This window comes from Mugil cephalus, chromosome 1 (genome assembly GCF_022458985.1).
Source record: "Mugil cephalus isolate CIBA_MC_2020 chromosome 1, CIBA_Mcephalus_1.1, whole genome shotgun sequence".
Taxonomy (NCBI): domain Eukaryota; kingdom Metazoa; phylum Chordata; class Actinopteri; order Mugiliformes; family Mugilidae; genus Mugil; species Mugil cephalus.
In genome coordinates this window covers 21,182,689-21,204,837 of record NC_061770.1, presented here as the reverse complement: position 1 = coordinate 21,204,837, position 22,149 = coordinate 21,182,689, and the positions used below count along the sequence as shown (strand labels likewise).

Below are 22,149 nucleotides of genomic sequence, written 5' to 3'. Positions count from 1 at the left end.
CACAATACAATAAATCTCCTCCTCTCTCCTTTTCTGTAGCTCTGCATTTTCTTATCCATTGTTTTTCATATTCTTACAGACGTTCGTTGTGTTACCATTGCGTCACCTGCGTCGCCTCCTTTATGAAACCGCTGCAGTCGTACAAGAGAGAAACTGACACTTAAGTGTCGATGTCATTACACTGAATATCGATACCACTGTTGGTATCTATATGGATGGAGCTGACCGATGCTAGCAAAAAAAAAAAATTTTAAAAAGTGACATGAACAGCATGAAGTTGATGGATCACTGAAGACTTCAGTCTATGTCATATAAGGTCACAGAGCCCTCCTTAATCCAGAAACTTGGGAAGATAGTCAAAGAGATAGTAGAACTTTTGCACGGAAGGTGTAAATGAGACTCAACTCTCCTGATGAGACACTGTAATAACTCAGAGTTCCACCTTCCTAGTCCAGGAACACTGCTATTTTTTGGGAACAGGGTCCTTTAATATCTTTTGATGTGTTACCATATCTGGCAGTGTATTGGGCCCTTGAGCACATCAGACTCAAGGACATTTCATTGTATCCTAGGCCTCCAATACCCACTCCCTGTTATGCCATGGCAATACTGACCGTCCCTTTCCATTCCACCTCCCAGTAGCAGAACCCTTTGAAGCCCTTATCACAAAACACCTGCAAAGACAATCGTGGTCAACTGTGTCAAATGCTGTACTTAAATTAGGTAGAACCAGAGTTTACCCTTGTCCATGTCCATTCGAATATCATTTAAAACCTGCTGAGGGCAGTCTCAGTGCTGTGATATGTCTGAAACCTGGTTGAAAAGTTTCATACAAACTGTGAGTTTCCATCACATCATTCAACTGGATTGGACACTGGCCTGTATTCTTCAAGAATTCCACTGTCTAAATTATTCCTTGTCAGAAGAGGTCTTAAAAGCACTTGGGACCTCCAATCTAAGAGAATAATTTAAAATATTTAAAACATCCTCAGCTAAAAAGTTACAAAAGGATTTAAAAAATGGTGTAGGAATACGACCTAAAAGGCAGGTTGCTGGTTGTAACTGAGAAAATAACTTCCACCAACACCTTAGCATCAACCAGGACAAAACTACTCAGTGTTTCCTCACAAAAAAAAAAAAAAAAACATATGTTCAGCTGTAATAAAACAAGAGTGAGATTGACTGAAAGCTGACCTGAGCTGCAAACTCCTCACATTTGGAGTAGACATCCTGCCAGACATGTTGTATGGTTGGTTAGTCATTCATTTGTGGAGAAAAGTGTTCTGAAACTATTCACACTTATTCACAGATAAGATATAAGTAAGGGATAATATAGAGTGAGTATGTTGTTGAAATAGAGCGTCACAACGGTGAAATAGGCAGTGTCCCTAGCAACGACTTGTTATTTTTTGTTGTAGACAATTCTTTATGGCTGACTGCTTTTCTCACATCTTTGAAGTTTCCCCAAAACAGTGTCTGTCTGTCACGAACAAACCCAATCAAAATAGCTTGACAATTAAACCATTTATGATGACTTTAATTGTGTAGAAACATCATTCCTCTATAAACTTTATGCATCCAGGAGCAAGCAGCACAGTACCAAGATGGCCGCCCTGTAGGCACATCGCTCCAATGACCGATAGCAGTCAACACGCTGTCTATGTACATATGTCTATGCTTTGCCTAGTTTGGTGGCCATGGCTTGCTGGTGGTGTTGAGTGAGTGTGTTTAAGAGTCAGACGTCATTCTGTAAACCCCAGTCCCCACCAATGCTTCACCCATGGCCATATTTAGATTATTCAAAAGAGTCTCTCAAAACCAGTATGGTAGCCACGATGTCGATGTTCAAATCTCCTGTTCAGAAGCTAATGGATGATGTCACGCAGGGTTTGCCCATCTTTTAAATACGTCAGTCTATGGTTATAGGGGCTTATCACAAAACAATAGCCATACAGAAGGGAGAAAATAACTATAATACTTACATAGACTATAAGGCAATAGATTGTCTAGTGTCCTTTATCATATTCAATTGGAGCGTGTTTTTTTTTTGTTGTTGTTCTTCGCTGTTGAAGAACTCTGCTTTAAAATATGGGTAAAGTATGGATTTAGGATATCAACAAGTGAAGGAAAACATCACAGACTAGTTATGCGACACTTTAAGATACAGATATGCTTTTTGTTAATATATCAAAATGTCAGTGTAGTGTGTCTCTGTGTATTGTACAGATCACTACAGTACATTCAACTTGTTTGCATCACAGAGGAGTTCAGTTTATGTCACATAAGGTCACAGAGCCCTTCTTAAACCAGAAGCATGGGAACACTTCATCTGTGAATTTTTCATGGAAGGTGTGAATGAGACTCAACTCTCCTGGTAAGACTCTATAATAACTCAGACTTCCAGCTTCCCAGTCCAGGAACACTGCTATTTTTTGATCATTTTTGATGTCTTTTGATGTGTTCCCATGTATAGCAGTGCATTTAGTCTTGGAGCACATCAGACTCCAGGACATGTCATTGCATCCTAGGCCTCCACTACTGTCCCATCCTCTACCCACTCCCTGATATGCCACACCAATACCGACCTTCCCTTCCCATTCCACCTCCCAGTAGCAGAACCCTTTGAAGCCCTTATCACAAAACACCTGTGACCTCTTAAACCTGTCGCTGTTTTCACGTCGTTCAACTTTGTACTCCTCCACCTTTTCTCGAGTTTTTACTTTTGTCTTATCTTCAGACAGAACAAGCCTTTTGCCTGCTGTGCGTTCATCAAATTTCAAATTTGCACAATCTGAAAAAAAATAAATAAATACAATTAAGTATGCAGTTAAAAGACAAACAAAACAATCAAGAGGACATCTGAAACATGGACATGCAAATTTGCATTTGTAATTTGAATGTTTTACATGTTTTAGAGAAAAATGTGCAAAACCTTTATATGTGACTAACAATAAAAGTGACATTATTATATCATTTACCATTACTCAAGTTTGATAATTCATTTGGATACACTTACACTTCTTCAGTCCTGGTTTTAAACGCTGTGCTCCATCATGGTAAAAACTGTAAAATAAAGATGCATATTTAATATTGAGTATAACATTGACATCTGACTATTTGATTATTTATTCTCAACAGCAGAGGAGGAGGTGGTGCAACTGAGTGGCTAAATTTTAACCGGTATTATAAACTTGCCAGCAAAACTTGGTTTATGCTTCTGCAACTGATCTATGCAGAGTCTCTAGCCTATATGAGTGGCCTTTGCCATTGCAACCATATGTACTTGTGCACTGATTTGTCTGCATTGCTCTGGAATTATGCTGCAAAAATGGAAGTTCTGGCTGGTCATCTGTGTTTTATCATAACAATGGAGACTGGGTGGACCTAATAAATGTTGAACAACAGGTACTTTTGCGCAAACCACTGCAATACAGAAAAGACAGAAGACCAGGAGTCTGTGACAGTGAGTTACATTTCCAGTAAGGTGCCATTCAGGGTACGGTATAGGGAACGGCATAGAGTCTGGATATTATGAGGGCCTGCCACACTTGGGGCTGTTCCTGTTTTTTAGTTGAATTCCACTTGATAATTTCAATTGAGTGGTTTGTAATTTTGCCTCATAGGTAGAGAGAGTTTCAGTAAACCTGCTCAATATAAATGTAGAAAAAATTTGTAATCACAACATACCACACTGTCTCTAGCTTCATATTTGGATCCTCAGCGATAGCAGAGAGCACCATCTTCTGTTTTTCTCCGGGGTGATTGTAATTCAGATCCAGGTGTTTGAGGTGGGATTCTGTGTTGGACTTGAGAGCTTCGGCCAGGAAAGAGCAGCCTTTCTCTGTCACCTGACAACCTGGCAACCTGCAGACCAGACAGACAAAACGTGTGTTCTTCTTAAAATTACCACATAAAAAGTAAAGATTATTCAACTGTAATACTGAGTTTTAGTTTTTCAAAAAAACATGAGACATGACTTCATTTGATTGAAAAATCAAGGCAGCTGCAGTCAAATGTGGAACCAGGTCACACAGAATTATTACAGAATCATCTTGATTTCATTTGAGTCATTATGTAATTTTTCTGCACATAAAGTAACTTTGAGCACATCAAAAATTGTCAAAACAACTAAAAGTTTCAAACAGATTCAAATTTATCCTACAATCTCTGTTGTAATCACCGACCAGAAATATGTTGTAGAACCTAAAACAATCAGCAGAGCCAAGGTCAAGACTTTGAGAATTACTTACTTGAGAATCTCTAATTTACAGTGGAGACTTTTAAGTCCATTTGCAAGTTGCTCCACACCTGAATCAAGCAGGTCATTATGACTCAGGTCCAGCTTTGTGAGATTGGAGGACGGAGAGTTGAAGACTGAAGATGTCAGACCACTGCAGGATTCTTCAGTTAGCTCACACCAACTCAACCTGTGAAAAAATCTGCAATAAAACACACTACCAAGCAATTCAGCTGTGGAAAAGTCAGTAAGTCAAGAGCACTGAAACGTGCTGTTAAGCCAAATTGAGCATTGTCTATGCACATACAGGTAAGGTATTTGCCAATTGGAAGGATACCATGTTATGACTCTTTTCAATGCCAGCGATCTGTCGTTTAGACCCTGTTCCTTTGGCCAGAAGAATAAATGCTTTTGACTTCTGTGTTAAGTTGAAAGAGAAGTTACGGCATCAACACAGACACTTTCGCAGAGCCTGGTGTCGTAGCTGGTGTACAACTCCACAGAAATGTATAAAGTATAAATTGCACCGGTAGGCAGCACTACTCTAAAAGTTATTTGTTCCCGTTTTACTTTTTCCTTTGTAATTTAGTGTGCAAGTTTAGCGCCAAGTCAGCACAACACAAAGAGTGCTGTATGTTCAATAATCTTTTCATGACCAAATCAGTCAACTAATTTCACTTGCTGAAGAAAAGGACCCACAAAAACAACTCAAGAACATTAAGACAGCCACAGTAAAGGATTGGCAAAAGACAAGGAGTAGAATAAGAGTACTTACAAAGCAGTTTTTGAGACTTTGACCAATGGCAACAGTCCCAGAAGAACCTTCTCTGATTTCTCGTACTTCTTAAGATCAAACACATTCAGCTTCTCGTCTGATGTCAACAGCACAAAAGTCAGAGCTGACCACTTTGAGGCAGAGAAGCTTTCAAAAGCCACTGTTTCTGACTGCAGGTATTTTTTAACTTCATCAATAAGGGAGTGGTCATGGAGCTCATTCAAACAGTGTAACAGATTGAGGTTTTTATCCGGGGCACTGATGTCTTCATTGATCTTCCTTTTGATGTACTCAACTGTTTCCTTGTAGGTCTCCTGGTAATTTTCTGTCTTTTTTAGCAGCTTTTTCAGCAGTTTCTGGTTAGTGTCCACTGAGAGTCCAAGCAGAAAGCGCAGAAACAGATCCCAGTCTCCATGATTGCTATCTAGAGCCTTGTCCACTGCTTTCTTGTAGAAGTCCGATGCAGACACATCTGAAACCACTGAAGTGAGTTTGGTGAGCACATTTTCACCCATGTTGTTGAATGTGTGAAAGGCATAGAATGCAGCCAGAAACTCTTGAATGCTCAAGTGAACAAAGCAAAACAGTTTCTGTTGGTACAGCCCACGGCCTTCTCTCTTGATCTGAGTGAGTAACCCAGAGAAGACGGAAGCATTTGTGATGTTAATGTCAGATTTTGTCAGGTCGTCTTCAGTGAAGAGAAGGTTTCCTTCCTCTAACTCCTCAAAAGCTAGTTTCCCTAAAGATAAGATTGTCTCCTTGTTTCTTGCATTCCAGCATGGACCTGTCTCAGAAGTCCGACCTGTTCCATCTTCACTATACTTCACATGAGCCTGTCTGCACTGCAGCAACAGAAAGTGTATGTACATGTCAGTCAGAGTCTTGGGCATCCCCTCTTCTTTGTTTTGATTCACAAAATCCTCCAGGACTTTTGAAGTGATCCAGCAGAAAACTGGGATGTGACACATGATGTACAGACTCCTTGATTTCTTCACATGTGAGAGGATTTTTTCAGCCAGGTCCTTATCACTGAATCTCTTCCTGAAATACTCTTCCTTTTGCTCATCATTGAATCCTCGCACCTCTGTAACTCGGTCAACTTTATCAGCAGGAATATTGTTGGAGGCTGCAGGCCGGGAAGTGATCCAGATTTGAGCTTTAGGAAGCAGATTTCCTTGGATCAGGTTTGTCAGTAGAACACCCACTGAGGTTGGCTTCTTCACATCTGTCCACTTGTTACTTTCATTGAACTTGAGATCCAGGCGGCATTCATCAAGGCCATCCAGAACAAACAGGATTTGATATTTGTCATAGTCATTTATCTCTGAATTTCCCATAGCTGGGAACAACTGATGAAGAAGTTCCTCAAAACTGTATTCTGTTTTTTCTCCCAAATTCAGCTCCCGGAAAGGAAGTGGAAATGTGAAATGAACGTTTTCAAATGCGGTACCCTCAGCCCAGTCGAGCATGTACTTCGTTGATGCAAAGGTTTTTCCAATGCCTGCCACTCCAATCGTCAGCACAGTCCTAATGGGATTATTTTCAGATGTAGGTTTGAAGATGTCGTGATATTTAATGGGTCTTTCTTCTCTCATTGGTTTGAATTTTGCCTCTTGGACCTGTCTGGACTCATGCTGATTGTGGATCTCTCCCCTCCCCCCTTCTATGATATAGAGATCTGTGTAAATGTCATTCAGAAGGGCAGTGGTTCTCTGTCTATCAATCCCTTCAGACACACAGGTGAATTGTTCCTTCAGTTGAGACTTGAGTTCCCTTTGACTCACCAGATCAGGCTTCTCTGTAAGAAAAGTGTTTATCATATGATCAAAAAAAAACATATATACTCACAGGCCATATGCATCTGTACATGTCTCTGAGTAAAGACTGCTGTGAACTCTTTTTCCTCAGAAACTCACTATGCTTCATCCATATATCCAACTGGATATCTCCTTTGACTAAATGTTTAGAGAAACTTAGTCAAAAATATTGACGACATGACCTAAATACATCGTGAAACTGCTCAGTCAGAAAGAAGCCATTTATTGAGAGGTTCTCATTTCATAGTAGCCCTGTCTACACTTATAATCTTACCTCGTATTTCTGTCCTCTTGTCAACACATGCATCAGGCAGCTGTTTAGCAGCTGAAGGTCGGGAGATTATCCAGACACGAGCTGAAGGAAGCAAGTTTCCTTTGATGAGGTTTGTCAATAGCACATCCACTGATGCTGGTTCTCTCTCATCAGTCAACTTTTGACTATTGTTAAAGTCCAGAGGAGGCTCAAACGCATCCAGTCCATCCAAGACAAACACAACTTTGAACCGTGCATAGTCAGAGATGACAGATTCTTTGGTCTCCTTGAATAAATGATTAAGAAGTCGCACCAAACTGATGCTTTTCTGCTTCATCAAGTTAAGCTCAGACAAGTTAAATGGAAATACAACTTCTAAATCATCTTTTGTTTCACTCCTGGCTCCATCTACAACCCCAGTGAACAATGAACGCCTGTTTGTCTTATTTTCTGCCCACATTTTTATGAATTTTTGCCCATTAAAGGATTTTCCAATATTAGATTCTCCAGTAGTCAGGACAGTTCTGATTTTTTGGATTTTCTGATTTTCTGGTTTTCCTCTTTTGTCTTTAAAGATATCAGACACATTCACTTGTGTCACCGAGTTTTGATCGTTTTTCCCATCATTACCGTCACTGTTTTCTCTCATGATGTGTTCTGTGTTTGTCTGGTTAGGATGAGTGATGTCTTCAACTTGAGTGTTTTCTCTGAGAAATCTTTGTCTCAGGTTTGATACAAGCTGCTCCCGACGCTTCAATGACTCTGAATAAACACAATGAATGTGACAGGTTAGAATAGGACAGAATAGACAGAGCCTGAATTAAATATAAATATCATGAAAGTGATTCTTTTTAACACTCACACATTTGTGTCCATGATTTGCTGTTTCTTACCTCGACATTCTGTAACCTTCTTAATATGCTCTGGAGGAATCTTTCCAACTCCTGAAGGTTGAGAGATGATCCAGAGATGAGCGTTGGGAAGCAAATGCCCCTTGATGAGGTTTGTCAACAGCTCGTCCATCGAGGCTGCTTCTTGTGTATCTGTCAGTTTTTTGTTGTTTTCAAAGTCAAGAGGAAGTTTACATTCTTCCAAGCCATCAAGGACAAAAGCTAATGTACATTCATAGTTGCAAACATCACTTAGTCGGATATCAATCAAGATATGTTTAAGCAGATCTTGCATGCTTTGAACTGTGTCTCTTCTTGTATTCAGCTCTCTGAAGTGGAGTGGGACTATCAAGTCTATGTTCTGGTTGGAGCTTCCTTTTGCCCAGTCGACCATGAGCATCCTTGAGTGAAATGTTTTACCAACACCAGCCACTCCTTTTGTTAGTACTGTTCGCTTCTTTGACTGAAACATGCTTTTGTAGGTTTGTACCAGTTTATCTCCATGTTCCTTATTTTGGACTATCTCATAGATTTCTGAATCCTTCTCCTTTTGACTAAGTTCTTTCTCATATTTCACCAAGATTACTTTCTTCCCGTCTTCTTTGAGTCTCTGTTTGATGTTATACTCTGAAAGTAGAAAACAACAACAGATATGATTCAATGACTTCAGACAAAGCAGTCAAAAATTAAGAATATTAAGAAATATACACAAAATGTCTAATCAACCAAAGGTTTTGTGACCCCACTGCAGTACCTCCGTGGACCCCCTGTTGAAGAGGTACGGTTTTAGGGGAACTAAATCAGTCTGACTTTGAAAAAGCCAGTTTGGTTTTGAGATTTTGACATGCAATACTGTGCAGAAATATTAGGCAGGTGTGGGGAGAAAACATGCTGTAAACTAGGAATTCTTTCAAAAATGTAACTGTTAATAGTTTACATTCACCAATTAACAAAATGCAGTGAATGAACAGAGGGATTTAAATCAAATCAGCATTTGGTGTGACCATCCTTTGCCTTCCAGGCAGCATCTGTTGTTCTAGGCATCTAGATACACTTGCACACAGTTTTTGGTAAATTAATCCTGAGCAAATCCACTACTCCATTTGGAGAAATGCAGCCCCAAACTTGCAAGGAACCTCCACCATGCTTCACTGTTGCCTGCAGACACTCATTATTGTACCATCTCCACCCCTTTGGTGAACAAACTGCCTTCTGCTACAGACACATATTTCAAAGTTTGACTCATCAGTCCAGAGCACCTGCTGCCATTTTTCTACACTCCAGTGCCTATGTTTTCGTTCCAAGTTTCCTTGGCTGACCACTGCGTCTACGATCATACAAAATCCCTGACTTTATGCAAGTGTACCTATAAATGTTGATGCTGGTTTAAAGGCACAGGATAGTAACACCAAATATTGATGTGATTTGGATTTTCCTTTGTTCACTCACTTTCTATTTTGTAAATTGATACAAATAAAGAATCATTATTCATATTTTTGAAAGCATTCTTAGTCTACAGTATTTTTTCCACGGCTGCCTAAAATGTTTGAACAGTACTGTAGGCTGGGTTGTGTTTGTGGTGAGTGTATTAATTAATTAAAACAAAATTTTTACAATCATTACTTGGCTGTTATTCATAATTTTCCACTGTAAACACTGACGACCTGAAGTAAATACATTGTAACACTGCTCAGTCAGATTATATGTCATTAGAAACTTCCCAAAGAAATTATTTATTGAGAGGTTCTCATTTCATAGCAGCTCTCTCTACACTTATAATCTTACCTCGTATTTCTGTCCTCTTGTGAACACAGTCATCAGGCAGCTGTTTAGCAGCTGAAGCTCGGGAGATTATCCAGACACGAGCTGAAGGAAGCAAGTTTCCTTTGATGAGGTTTGTCAATAGCACATCCACTGATGCTGGTTCTCTCTCATCAGTCAACTTTTGAATATTGTTAAAGTCCAGTGGAGGGTGAAAAGCATCCAGTCCATCCAAGATAAACACAACTTTGAACCGTGCATAGTCAGAGATGACAGATTCTTTGGTCTCCGTGAATAAATGATTAAGAAGTTCCACCAAACTGACGCTTTTCTGCTTCCTCGACTTAAGCTCAGACAAGTTAAATGGAAATACAACTACTTTGAAATCATCTTTGGCTCCACCAACAACACTCTTGGCTTTGTCTTTAAACCAAGTGAACCATGACTGGTTGTTGGTCTCATTTTCTGCCCACATTTTTATGAATTTTTGCACTTCACAGGATTTTCCAATACTAGATTCTTCAATAGTCAGGACAGTTCTGATACGTTTTCCTCCTTCATCTTTGAAGATCTCAGACACATTCACTTCTGTCACTGATTTTGCCGACTTTTGTCCATTTCTCACATCATTACCATCACTGTTTTCTCTCATGATGTGTTCTGTTTTTGTCTCTTTAGGATGAGTGATGTCTTCAGCTTGAGTGTTTTCTCTGAGAAGTCTTTGTCTCAGGTTTGATACAAGCTGCTCCCGACGCTTCAACGACTCTGAATAAACACAATGAATGTGACAGGTTAGAATAGGACAGAATAGACAGAGCCTGAATTAAATATAAATATCGTGAAAGTGATTATTTTTAAGACTCACACATTTGTGTCCATGATTTGCTGTTTCTTACCTCGACATTCTGTAACCTTCTTAATATACTTTGGAGGAATCTTTCCAACTCCTGAAGGTTGAGAGATGATCCAGAGATGAGCGTTGGAAAGCAAATCCCCCTTGATGAGGTTTGTTAGCAGCTCGTCTATCGAGGCTGCTTCTTGTGTACTTGTCAGTTTCTTGTTCTTTTTAAAGTCAAGAGGAAGTTTATATTCTTCTAAGCCATCAAGGACAAAAGCTAATGAACATTCATAGTTGCAAATTCTTCTCAGTTTGGCATCATTTAAAAATGATAAATCTTTAAGCAAATCTTCTATACTTGTGTCTCTTCTTTCATTCAGCTCTCTGAAGTGGAGTGGGACTATCAAGTCTATGTTTTGGTTGGACCTTCCTTTTGCCCAGTCGACCATGAGCATCCTTGAGTAAAATGTTTTACCAACACCAGCCACTCCCTTTGTTAGTACTGTTCGTTTCTCTGACTCAAACATGTCATCATAGGTTTTTACCAGTTTATCTCCATGTTTCTTGTTTTGGGAAATCTCATAGATTTCTGAATCCTTCTCCTTTTGACCAAGTTCTGTCTCATACTTCACCAAGATTCTGTTCTTTCCGTCTTCTTTGAGTCTCTGTTTGACATCATACTCTGAAAGTAGAAAACAACAACAGCAATGATTCAAAGGCTTTGGTGAATACAGCAAACACTAATGAATGTCAGTTTTCACAGTAGGGATGGAGGTTACATCATTAATGCTGTGGTCTCAATAGATGGGTTGAGCTGCTGGAGTTAGTAGGAACATTAAATTTGCTACATTAAATATAATCAAGAACATTTTAACAAACTGAATTCAGGAAGATACTGTAGCAGATCTTTCTGTCGTTGTTTCATAAAAATTCAGTTTTTCCATTGTTTTCTTAATTTAACAAGTGGAACCACAATGCATCATTATTGCCATCATTTATTAATGCCTTCGGCCTTCTGCTACAGACGCATATTTCAAAGTTTGACTCATCAGTCCAGAGCACTTGCTGCCACTTCTCTACACTCCAGTACCTATGTTCTCGTTCCAAGTTTCCTTGACTGACCACTGCGTCTACGATCACACAAAATCCCTGACTTTATGCAAGTGTACCTATAAGGACTGATGCTGGTTTAAAGGCAAAGGATAGTAACACCAAATATTGATGTGATTTGGATTTTCCTTTGTTCACTCACTTTCTATTTTGTAAATTGATACAAATAAAGAATCATTATTCATATTTTTGAAAGCATTCTTAGTTTACAGTATTTTTTCCACACCTGCCTAAAATGTTTGAACAGTACTGTAGGCTGGGTTGTGCTTGTGGTGAGTGTATTAATTAATAAAAACAAAATTTTTACAATCATTACTTGGCTGTTATTTGTGAATTTCCACTGAAAATATTGACGACCTGAAGTAAATGCATTGTGAAACTGTTCAGTCAGACAGAAATTATTTATTGAGAGGTTCTCATTTCATGGTAGCTCTCTCTGCACTTATAATCTTACCTCGTATTTCTGTCCTCTTGTCAACACATGCATCAGGCAGCTGTTTAGCAGCTGAAGGTCTGGAGATTATCCAGACATGGGCTGAAGGAAGCAAGTTTCCTTTGATGAGGTTTGTCAATAGCACATCCACTGATGCTTGTTCTCTCTCATCAGTCAACTTTTGACTGTTGTCAAAGTCCAGAGGAGGCTCAAACGCATCCAGTCCATCCAAGATAAACACAACTTTGAACCGTGCATAGTCAGAGATGACAGATTCTTTGGTCTCCTTGAAGAAGCAATTAAGAAGTCGCACCAAACTAACACGTTCCTTCCTCATTGACTTAACCTCAGACAACTTAAATGGAAATACAACTACTAAATCATCCTTGGCCACACCAGCTGCATCTACAACCCCAGTGAACAATGAATGCTTGTTTGTCTCATTTTCTGCCCACAATTTTATAAATTTTCGCACTTCACAGGATTTTCCAATACCAGATTCTCCGATAGTCAGGACAGTTCTGATACGTTTTCCTCCTTCATCCTTGAAGATATCAGACATATTCACTTCTGTCACTGATTTTGACAAGTTTTGTCCATTTTTCTCATCATTACCGCCACTGTTTTCTCTCATGATGTGTTCTGTGTCTCTCTGGTTAGGATGAGGGATGTCTTCAACTTCAGTGTTTTCTCTGAGAAATCTTTGTCTCAGGTTTAAAACAAGCTGCTCCCAACGCTTCAACGTCTCTGATTAAAGACAATGAATGTGACAGGTTAGAATAGGACAGAATAGACAGAGCCTGAATTAAATATCATGAAAGTGATTCTTTTTAACACTCACACATTTATGTCCATGATTTACTGTTTCTTACCTCGACATTCTGTAACCTTCTTAATATGCTCTGGAGGAATCTTTCCAACTCCTGAAGGTTGAGAGATGATCCAGAGATGAGCGTTGGGAAGCAAATCCCCCTTGATGAGGTTTGTTAGCAGCTCATCCATCGAGGCTCCTTCTTGTGTATCTGTCAGTTTTTTGTTGTTTTCAAAGTCAAGAGGAAATTTACATTCTTCGAAGCCGTCAAGGACGAAAGCTACTTTACACTCAAGGTTGCAAATTCCTTTCACTTGTGCATCATTTAAAAATGATAAATCTGTAAGCAGATCTTCCATACTTGTGTTTCCTCTTTCATTCAGCTCTCTGAAGTGGAGTGGGACTATCAAGTCTATGTTCTGGTTGGACCTTCCTTTTGCCCAGTCGACCATGAGCATCCTTGAGTAAAATGTTTTACCAACACCAGCCACTCCCTTCGTTAGTACTGTTCGCTTCTTTGACTGAAACATGCTTTCGTAGGTTTGTACCAGTTTATCTCCATGTTCCTTATTTTGGACTATCTCATAGATTTCTGAATCCTTCTCCTTTTGACTAAGTTCTTTCTCATATTTCACCAAGATTATTTTCTTCCCGTCTTCTTTGAGTCTCTGTTTGATGTTATACTCTGAAAGTAGAAAACAACAACAGATATGATTCAATGACTTCAGACAAAGCAGTCAAAAATTAAGAATATTAAGAAATATACACAAAATGTCTAATCAACCAAAGGTTTTGTGACCCCACTGCAGTACCTCTGTGAACCCCCTGTTGAAGAGGTACGGTTTTAGGGGAACTAAATCAGTCTGACTTTGAAAAAGCCAGTTTGGTTTTGAGATTTTGACATGCAATACTGTGCAGAAATATTAGGCAGGTGTGGGGTGAAAACATGCTGTAAACTAGGAATTCTTTCAAAAATGTAACTGTTAATAGTTTACATTCACCAATTAACAAAATGCAGTGAATGAACAGAGGGATTTAAATCAATTTAGCATTTGGTGTGACCATCCTTTGCCTTCCAGGCAGCATCTGTTGTTCTAGGCATCTAGATACACTTGCACACAGTTTTTGGTAAATTAATCCTGAGCAAATCCCCTACTCCATTTGGAGAAATGCAGCCCCAAACTTGCAAGGAACCTCCACCATGCTTCACTGTTGCCTGCAGACACTCATTATTGTACCATCTCCAGCCCTTTGGTGAACAAACTGCCTTCTGCTACAGACACATATTTCAAAGTTTGACTCATCAGTCCAGAGCATCTTCTAGCATTTTTCTACACTCCAGTGCCTATGTTTTCGTTCCAAGTTTCCTTGGCTGACTACTGCGTCTACGATCATACAAAACACCTGACTTTATGCAAGTGTAGCTATAAATGTAGATGCTGGTTTAAAGGCACAGGATAGTAACACCAAATATTGATGTGATTTGGATTTTCCTTTGTTCACTCACTTTCTATTTTGTAAATTGATACAAATAAAGAATCATTATTCATATTTTTGAAAGCATTCTTAGTTTACAGTATTTTTTCCACGGCTGCCTAAAATGTTTGAACAGTACTGTAGGCTGGGTTGTGTTTGTGGTGAGTGTATTAATTAATTAAAACAACATTTTTACAATCATTACTTGGCTGTTATTTGTAATTTTCCACGACGATCTGAAGTAAATACATTGTGACACTGCTCAGTCAGATTATATGTAATTAGAAACTTCCCAAAGAAATTATTTATTGAGAGGTTCTCATTTCATAGCAGCTCTCTCTACACTTATAATCTTACCTTTTATTTCTGTCCTCCTGTCAACACATGCATCAGGCAGCTGTTTAGCAGCTGAAGCTCGGGAGATTATCCAGACACGAGCTGAAGGAAGCAAGTTTCCTTTGATGAGGTTTGTCAATAGCACATCAACTGATGCTGGTTTTCTCTCATCAGTCAACTTTTGACTATTGTTAAAGTCCAGTGCAGGGTGAAAAGCATCCAGTCCATCCAAGATAAACACAACTTTGAACTGTGCATAGTCAGAGATGACAGATTCTTTGGTCTCCTCGAACAAATGATTAAGAAGTTCCACCAAACTGACGTGTTTCTGCTTCATCAAGTTAAGCTCAGACAAGTTAAAAGGAAATATAACTTCTAAATCATCTTTGGCACTACGAAACAAACTTGTGGCTGTATCTACAACCCAAGAGAACAATGAACGGTTGTTGGTCTTATTTCCTGCCCACATTTTTATGAATTTTTGCACTTCACAGGATTTTCCAACACTAGATTCTTCAATAGTCAGGACAGTTCTGATACGTTTTCCTCCTTCATCTTTGAAGATCTCAGATAAATTCACTTGTTTCACTGATTTTGACAGGTTTTGTCCATTTCTCTCATCGTTATCATCATTGTTTCCTCTCATGATGTGTTCTGTTTTTGTCTCTTTAGGATGAGGGATGTTTTCAACTTCTGTGTTTTCTCTGAGAAATCTTTGTCTCAGGTTTGATACAAGCTGCTCCTGACGCTTCAACGTCTCTGAATAAACACAATGAATGTGACAGGTTAGAATAGGACAGAATAGACAGAGCCTGAATTAAATATAAACCTCATGAAAGTGATTATTTTTAACACTCACACATTTGCCTCCATGATTTGCTGTTTCTTACCTCGACATTCTGTAACCTTCTTAATATGCTCTGGAGGAATCTTTCCAACTCCTGAAGGTTGAGAGATGATCCAGAGATGAGCGTTGGGAAGCAAATCCCCCTTGATGAGGTTTGTTAACAGCTCGTCCATCGAGGCTGCTTCTTGTGTATCTGACAGTTTTTTGTTCTTTTTAAAGTCAAGAGGAAATTTACATTCTTCCAAGCCATCAAGGACAAAAGCTACTTTACACTCATGGTTGCAAATTCTTCTCAGTTTGGCATCATTTAAAAATGATAAATCTTTAAGCAGCTCTTCCATACTTGTGTTTCTTCTTTCATTCAGCTCTCTGAAGTGGAGTGGGACTATCAAGTCTATGTTCTGGTTGGATTTTCCTTCTGCCCAGTCGACCATGAGCATCCTTGAGTGAAATGTTTTACCAACACCAGCCACTCCCTTTGTTAGCACTGTTCGTTTCTCTGACTCAAACATGTCATCATAGGTTTTTACCAGTTTATCTCCATGTTTCTTGTTTTGGGAAATCTCATAGATTTCTGAATCCTTCTCCTTTTGACCAAGTTCTGTCTCATACTTCACCAAGATGCTGTTCTTTCCGTCTTCTTTGAGTCTCTGTTTGACATCATACTCTGAAAGTAGAAAACAACAACAGCAATGATTCAAAGGCTTTGGTGAATACAGCAAACACTAATGAATGCCAGTTTTCACAGTAGGGATGGATGTTACATCATTTATGCTGTGGTCTCAATAGATGGGCTGAGCTGCTGGAGTTAGCAGAACATTATATTTGCAACATTAAATATAATCAAGAACAGTTTGACATAAACTGAATTCAAGAAGATACTGTAGCAGATCTTTCTGTCGTTGTTTAATAAGAATTCTGTTTTTCCATTGTTTTCTTACTATAACAAGTGGAACCACAATGCATCATTATTGCCATCATTTATTAATGCCTTCGGCCTTCTGCTACAGACACATATTTCAAAGTTTGACTCATCAGTCCAGAGCACTTGCTGCCATTTTTCTACACTCTAGTACCTATGTTCTCGTTCCAAGTTTCCTTGGCTGACTACTGCATCTACGATCACACAAAATCCCTGACTTTATGCAAGTGTACCTATAAGGACTGATGCTGGTTTAAAGGCACAGGGTAGTAACACCAAATATTGATGTGATTTGGATTTTCTTTTGTTCACTCACTTTCTATTTTGTAAATTGATACAAATAAAGAATCATTATTCATATTTTTGAAAGCATTCTTAGTCTACAGTATTTTTTCACACCTGCCTAAAATGTTGAACAGTACTGTAGGCTGGGTTGTGCTTGTGGTGAGTGTATTAATTAATAAAAACAACATTTTTACAATCATTACTTGGCTGTTATTTGTGAATTTCCACTGAAAATATTGACGACCTGAAGTAAATGCATTGTGAAACTGTTCAGTCAGACAGAAATTATTTATTGATAGGTTCTCATTTCATAGTAGCTCTCTCTGCACTTATAATCTTACCTCGTATTTCTGTCCTCCTGTCAACACATGCATCAGGCAGCTGTTTAGCAGCTGAAGGTTGGGAGATTATCCAGACATGGGCTGAAGGAAGCAAGTTTCCTTTGATGAGGTTTGTCAATAGCACATCCACTGATGCTGGTTCTCTCTCATCAGTCAACTTGTCACAGTTGTCAAAGTCCAGAGGAGGCTCAAACGCATCCAGTCCATCCAAGACAAACACAACTTTGAACCGTGCATAGTCAGAGATGACAGATTCTTTGGTCTCCTTGAAGAAACAATTAAGAAGTCCCACCAAACTAACACGTTCCTTCCTCATTGACTTAACCTCAGACAACTTAAATGGAAATACAACTACTAAATCGTCTTTGGCCACACCAGCTGCATCTACAACCCCAGTGAACAATGAACGCTTGTTTGTCTCATTTTCTGCCCACAGTTTTATAAATTTTCGCACTTCACAGGATTTTCCAATACCAGATTCTCCGATAGTCAGGACAGTTCTGATACGTTTTCCTCCTTCATCCTTGAAACTATCAGACATATTCACTTCTGTCACTGATTTTGACAAGTTTTGTCCATTTCTCTCATCATTACCGTCACTGTTTCCTCTCATGATGTGTTCTGTGTCTCTCTGGTTAGGATGAGGGATGTCTTCAACTTCAGTGTTTTCTCTGAGAAGTCTTTGTCTCAGGTTTAAAACAAGCTGCTCCCGACGCTTCAACGTCTCTGATTAAAGACAATGAATGTGACAGGTTAGAATAGGACAGAATAGACAGAGCCTGAATTAAATGTAAATATTATGAAAGTGATTCTTTTTAACGCTCACACATTTGTGTCCATGATTTACTGTTTCTTACCTCGACATTCTGTAACCTTCTTAATATGCTCTGGAGGAATTTTTTCAACTCCTGAAGGTTGAGAGATGATCCAGAGATGAGCGTTGGGAAGCAAATGCCCCTTGATGAGGTTTGTTAACAGCTTGTCCATTGAAGTTGTTTTTTTTATATCAGTCAGTTTCTTTTTGTTTTTAAAGTCAAGAGGAAGTTTACAATTTTCCAAGCCATCAAGGACAAAAGCTAATTTACACTGAAGGTTGCAAATTCCTTTCAGTTGTGCATCATCTAAAAATGATAAATCTTTAAGCAGATCTTCCATACTTGTGTTTCCTTTTGTATTCAGCTCTCTGAAGTGGAGTGGGACTATCAAGTCTATGTTCTGGTTGGATTTTCCTTTTGCCCAGTCGACCATGAGCATCCTTGAGTGAAATGTTTTACCAACACCAGCCACTCCCTTTGTTAGTACTGTTCGTTTGTCTGACTGAAACATGTCATCATAGGTTTTTATCAGTTTATCTTCATGTTTCTTGTTTTGGGATATCTCATAGATTTCTGAATCCTTCTCCTTTTGACTAAGTTCTGTCTCATACTTTGCCAAGATGCTCTTCTTCCCGTTTTCTTTGAGTCTCTGTTTGATGTTATACTCTGAAATTAGAAAACAACATTAGCAATGATTCAAAGACTTCATACAAAGCAGTAAACACTAATGAATGTCAGTTGTCACTGTAGGGATGGATGTTACATCATTTATGCTGTGGTCTCAATAGATGGGTTGAGCTGCTGGAGTTAGTAGGAACATTATATTTGCTACATTAAATCTAATCAAGAACATTTTAACAAATTGAATTCAAGAAGATACTCTAGCAGATTTTGGCATACTTACTATAACAAGTGAAATCACAATACATCATCATTGCCATCATTTATTAATGCTGTTTATTTTGAGTGTATAATGAAGGTTTTTAATACCTCGACATTCTGTAACCTTCTTAATATGGTCTGGAGGAATTTTTTCAACTCCTGAAGGTTGAGAGATGATCCAGAGATGAGCGTTGGGAAGCAAATGCCCCTTGATGAGGTTTGTTAACAGCTTGTCCATTGAAGTTGTTTTTTTTATATCAGTCAGTTTCTTGTTGTTTTTAAAGTCAAGAGGAAGTTTACAATTTTCCAAGCCATCAAGGACAAAAGCTAATTTACGCTGAAGGTTGCAAATTCCTTTCAGTTGTGCATCATCTAAAAATGATAAATCTTTAAGCAGATCTTCCATACTTGTGTTTCCTTTTGTATTCAGCTCTCTGAAGTGGAGTGGGACTATCAAGTCTATGTTCTGGTTGGATTTTCCTTTTGCCCAGTCGACCATGAACATCCTTGAGTGAAATGTTTTACCAACACCAGCCACTCCCTTTGTTAGTACTGTTCTCACAGTCTTGTCCTTTGACTGAAATATATCACTGTATTTTTGCTTTTGTCCAAGTTTGTTTTTCTTCACCACCTCATAGAGTACAGAATCCATTTCCACATCACCCAGTTCCTTCTCGTACAGGTCCAAGATTCTCTTCTTCCCAAATTGTCGCCAGGTGATAGGATTTTCTAAATTGAGAGAGAACAACAGAAATCATGTAAATTAATTGAAGAAAGACATAATAAAGTTCTAGTCAGTGTGTATATAACAGTGCCCAAATATGCTTTACATTGAATACATTATTCACCCACTCACACAGTCACGCTGTGGCAGACTGACGGAAACGTCAGTTAGCAGGAACATTATATTTGCTAACCCTCCTATTATCCTCAAATATTACAAACACATTTTACCCTCGAGGTCAATCTGACCCTTGTATCTTGAAAATCATTCATCCAAATCTTTTCTAATTTGGAGTGCACATACCATGTGTTTGCTCCTCCCTTATTTTGCATTAACTACCAATGTCCTGGTGGGAATAGTCTGCCCTCCACAGCGCAGGAAAAATAAGTTGTACCTCAGCAGGTATGAGTTCAGTAGGTCACACATACACTTCATGTCCATGGTGCAGGAAAGTTTGCATAAGAATATTGTTTTCCCCTCCTCCATGTCACGTTACCATGGAAAATTATGGTCTCTGCTCACTTCAACAACAAGGTAGATGTGCTGCTAAGAATATGTCCCACCAGACACACAGTCAGCCACATTGAACACATAAAGTCATTATTTGAACTCTTCATACAATCATCAATTGAACATATTGTCCTTGAGATGATAATTTTAGAGTGGAGGCATGTGTAGTGAGGACGATTTGGATGTGATCAACTCTAAAGCCTACACTAGCTTCCTCATTTTGGCAGGACTTCACAAGTCAAGTTGTTTTCCACATGCCCACTACATGAAAACTATCAAAGTTCTACTGGTAATAGTTGTTTTCCCCTCCCTCCTCTTATGTATCAACTCAAAAGTATCAACTCTGCCCCTGCAGGTGTGGGGATGTTAGGTCACACACACAGACAGACAAGCTTTACACAGCTAAAACAGCTTGGAGTCAAATTGACCCCAGAGGAACACCAATGAGTCCAATATGTGTTCGGCACATTGAAAAAAAAATCTCATCATGATCATTTTATGCTTAAACAGTTGTCCCCATAAAATTAGAAAAAGTTATGAAATATGAAGCAAAAAAAAGATCAACTGTTATTTTTTGAAAGAAACCACCCCTGTAAACTAAAACCCCTGTAAAACATATGGCAATTAGGGGACAGAGTTTTCTCCTCACAAATTTTAAATTGTCCACAGATATCTTATCCATACCACATGCTTTATTGTCTTTTAACATCATAATTGCATTATATACTTCTTGTGAGGAGATGGTCACATCTTCTTTAGTGTCAATGTTACCCACTGTGAAGGTATTGCTCTTGACACAGCTGAAAAGCTCATAATAATGTTTCCTCCATAGCTGAGAAATTTCCTCTGAGCCGCATACACCATCAATATTAGTTGGTAGTGAAGTTTTACAATTCATTTGTTTAATTTCTTTCCAGAAGTCATTGGGACTATTGTTTTGTATCTTCCTTGCAAGAGAGTCAGACCTCATTGTATTTTCATTCCTCTGGATGAAGCGTAAAGCATATTTAAAGCCTGCATGTGCTTGTTTCTTATACTTCAAACTTCAAACTTTATTTATACTAAAAAGCAACCCAAAGTGCTTTATATAAATAAAAGCATCATTTTTATAATCATTACTTGGCTGTTATTCGTAATTTTCCACTGAAAATATTGACGACCTGAAGTAAATACATTGTGACGCTGCTCAGTCAGGTTATATATCATTAGAAACTTCCCAAAGAAATTATTTATTGAGAGGTTCTCATTTCATAGCAGCTCTCTCTACACTTATAATCTTACCTCGAATTTCTGTCCTCCTGTCAACACAGTCATCAGGCAGCTTTTTGGCAGCTGGAGGTCGGGAGATTATCCAGACATGGGCTGAAGGAAGCAAGTTTCCTTTGATGAGGTTTGTCAATAGCACATCCACTGATGCTGGTTCTCTCTCATCAGTCAACTTTTGACTATTGTTAAAGTCCAGAGGAGGCTCAAACGCATCCAGTCCATCCAAGATAAACACAACTTTGAACCGTGCATAGTCAGAGATGACAGATTCTTTGGTCTCCTTGAACAAATGATTAAGAAGTTCCACCAAACTGACACTTTCCTGGTTCATCAAGTTAAGCTCAGACAAGTTAAATGGAAATACAACTTCTAAATCATCTTTGGCTACATCAGCTGCATCTACATCCCCAGTGAACAATGAACGCTTGTTTGTCTCATTTTCTGCCCACAGTTTTATGAATTTCTGCACTTCACAGGATTTTCCAATACTAGATTCTCCAATAGTCAGGACAGTTCTGATATGTTTTCCTCCTTCATCTTTGAAGATATCAGACAAATTCACTTGTATCACTGAGTTTTGTTCGTTTATCCCATCATTACCATCACTGTTTTCTCTCATGATGTGCTCTGTGTTTCTCTGGTTAGGATGAGTGATGTCTTCAACTTGAGCGTTTTCTCTGAGAAATCTTTGTCTCAGGTTTGAAACAAGCTGCTCCCGACGCTTCAACGACTCTGAATAAATACAATGAATGTGACTGGTTAGAATAGGACAGAATAGACAGAGCCTGAATTAAGTATAAATATCATGAAAGTGATTATT

At 38.7% G+C, this 22,149-nt stretch overlaps 1 protein-coding gene across 4 annotated transcripts in view; it reads right to left on the bottom strand.

Annotated features, from left to right (window-relative positions):
• Positions 1-22,149, bottom strand: part of LOC125004702 — a 94,003-nt gene that overhangs the window by 32,509 nt on the left and 39,345 nt on the right. For 3 of the 4 annotated variants that reach the window (XM_047579555.1, XM_047579572.1, XM_047579564.1), the window contains 12 exons: positions 21,345-22,061; positions 18,938-19,558; positions 17,990-18,613; positions 17,133-17,858; positions 15,628-16,251; positions 14,759-15,496; positions 12,987-13,610; positions 12,136-12,861; positions 10,630-11,253; positions 9,758-10,498; positions 7,976-8,599; positions 7,104-7,844 (listed from right to left, as the gene is read on the bottom strand). In XM_047579555.1, the coding sequence (XP_047435511.1) occupies positions 7,104-7,844; positions 7,976-8,599; positions 9,758-10,498; positions 10,630-11,253; positions 12,136-12,861; positions 12,987-13,610; positions 14,759-15,496; positions 15,628-16,251; positions 17,133-17,858; positions 17,990-18,613; positions 18,938-19,558; positions 21,345-22,061 (8,130 nt within the window). The remainder of the gene's footprint in view (positions 1-7,103; positions 7,845-7,975; positions 8,600-9,757; positions 10,499-10,629; positions 11,254-12,135; positions 12,862-12,986; positions 13,611-14,758; positions 15,497-15,627; positions 16,252-17,132; positions 17,859-17,989; positions 18,614-18,937; positions 19,559-21,344; positions 22,062-22,149) is intronic. The other variant, XM_047579546.1, reaches the window with a different exon arrangement.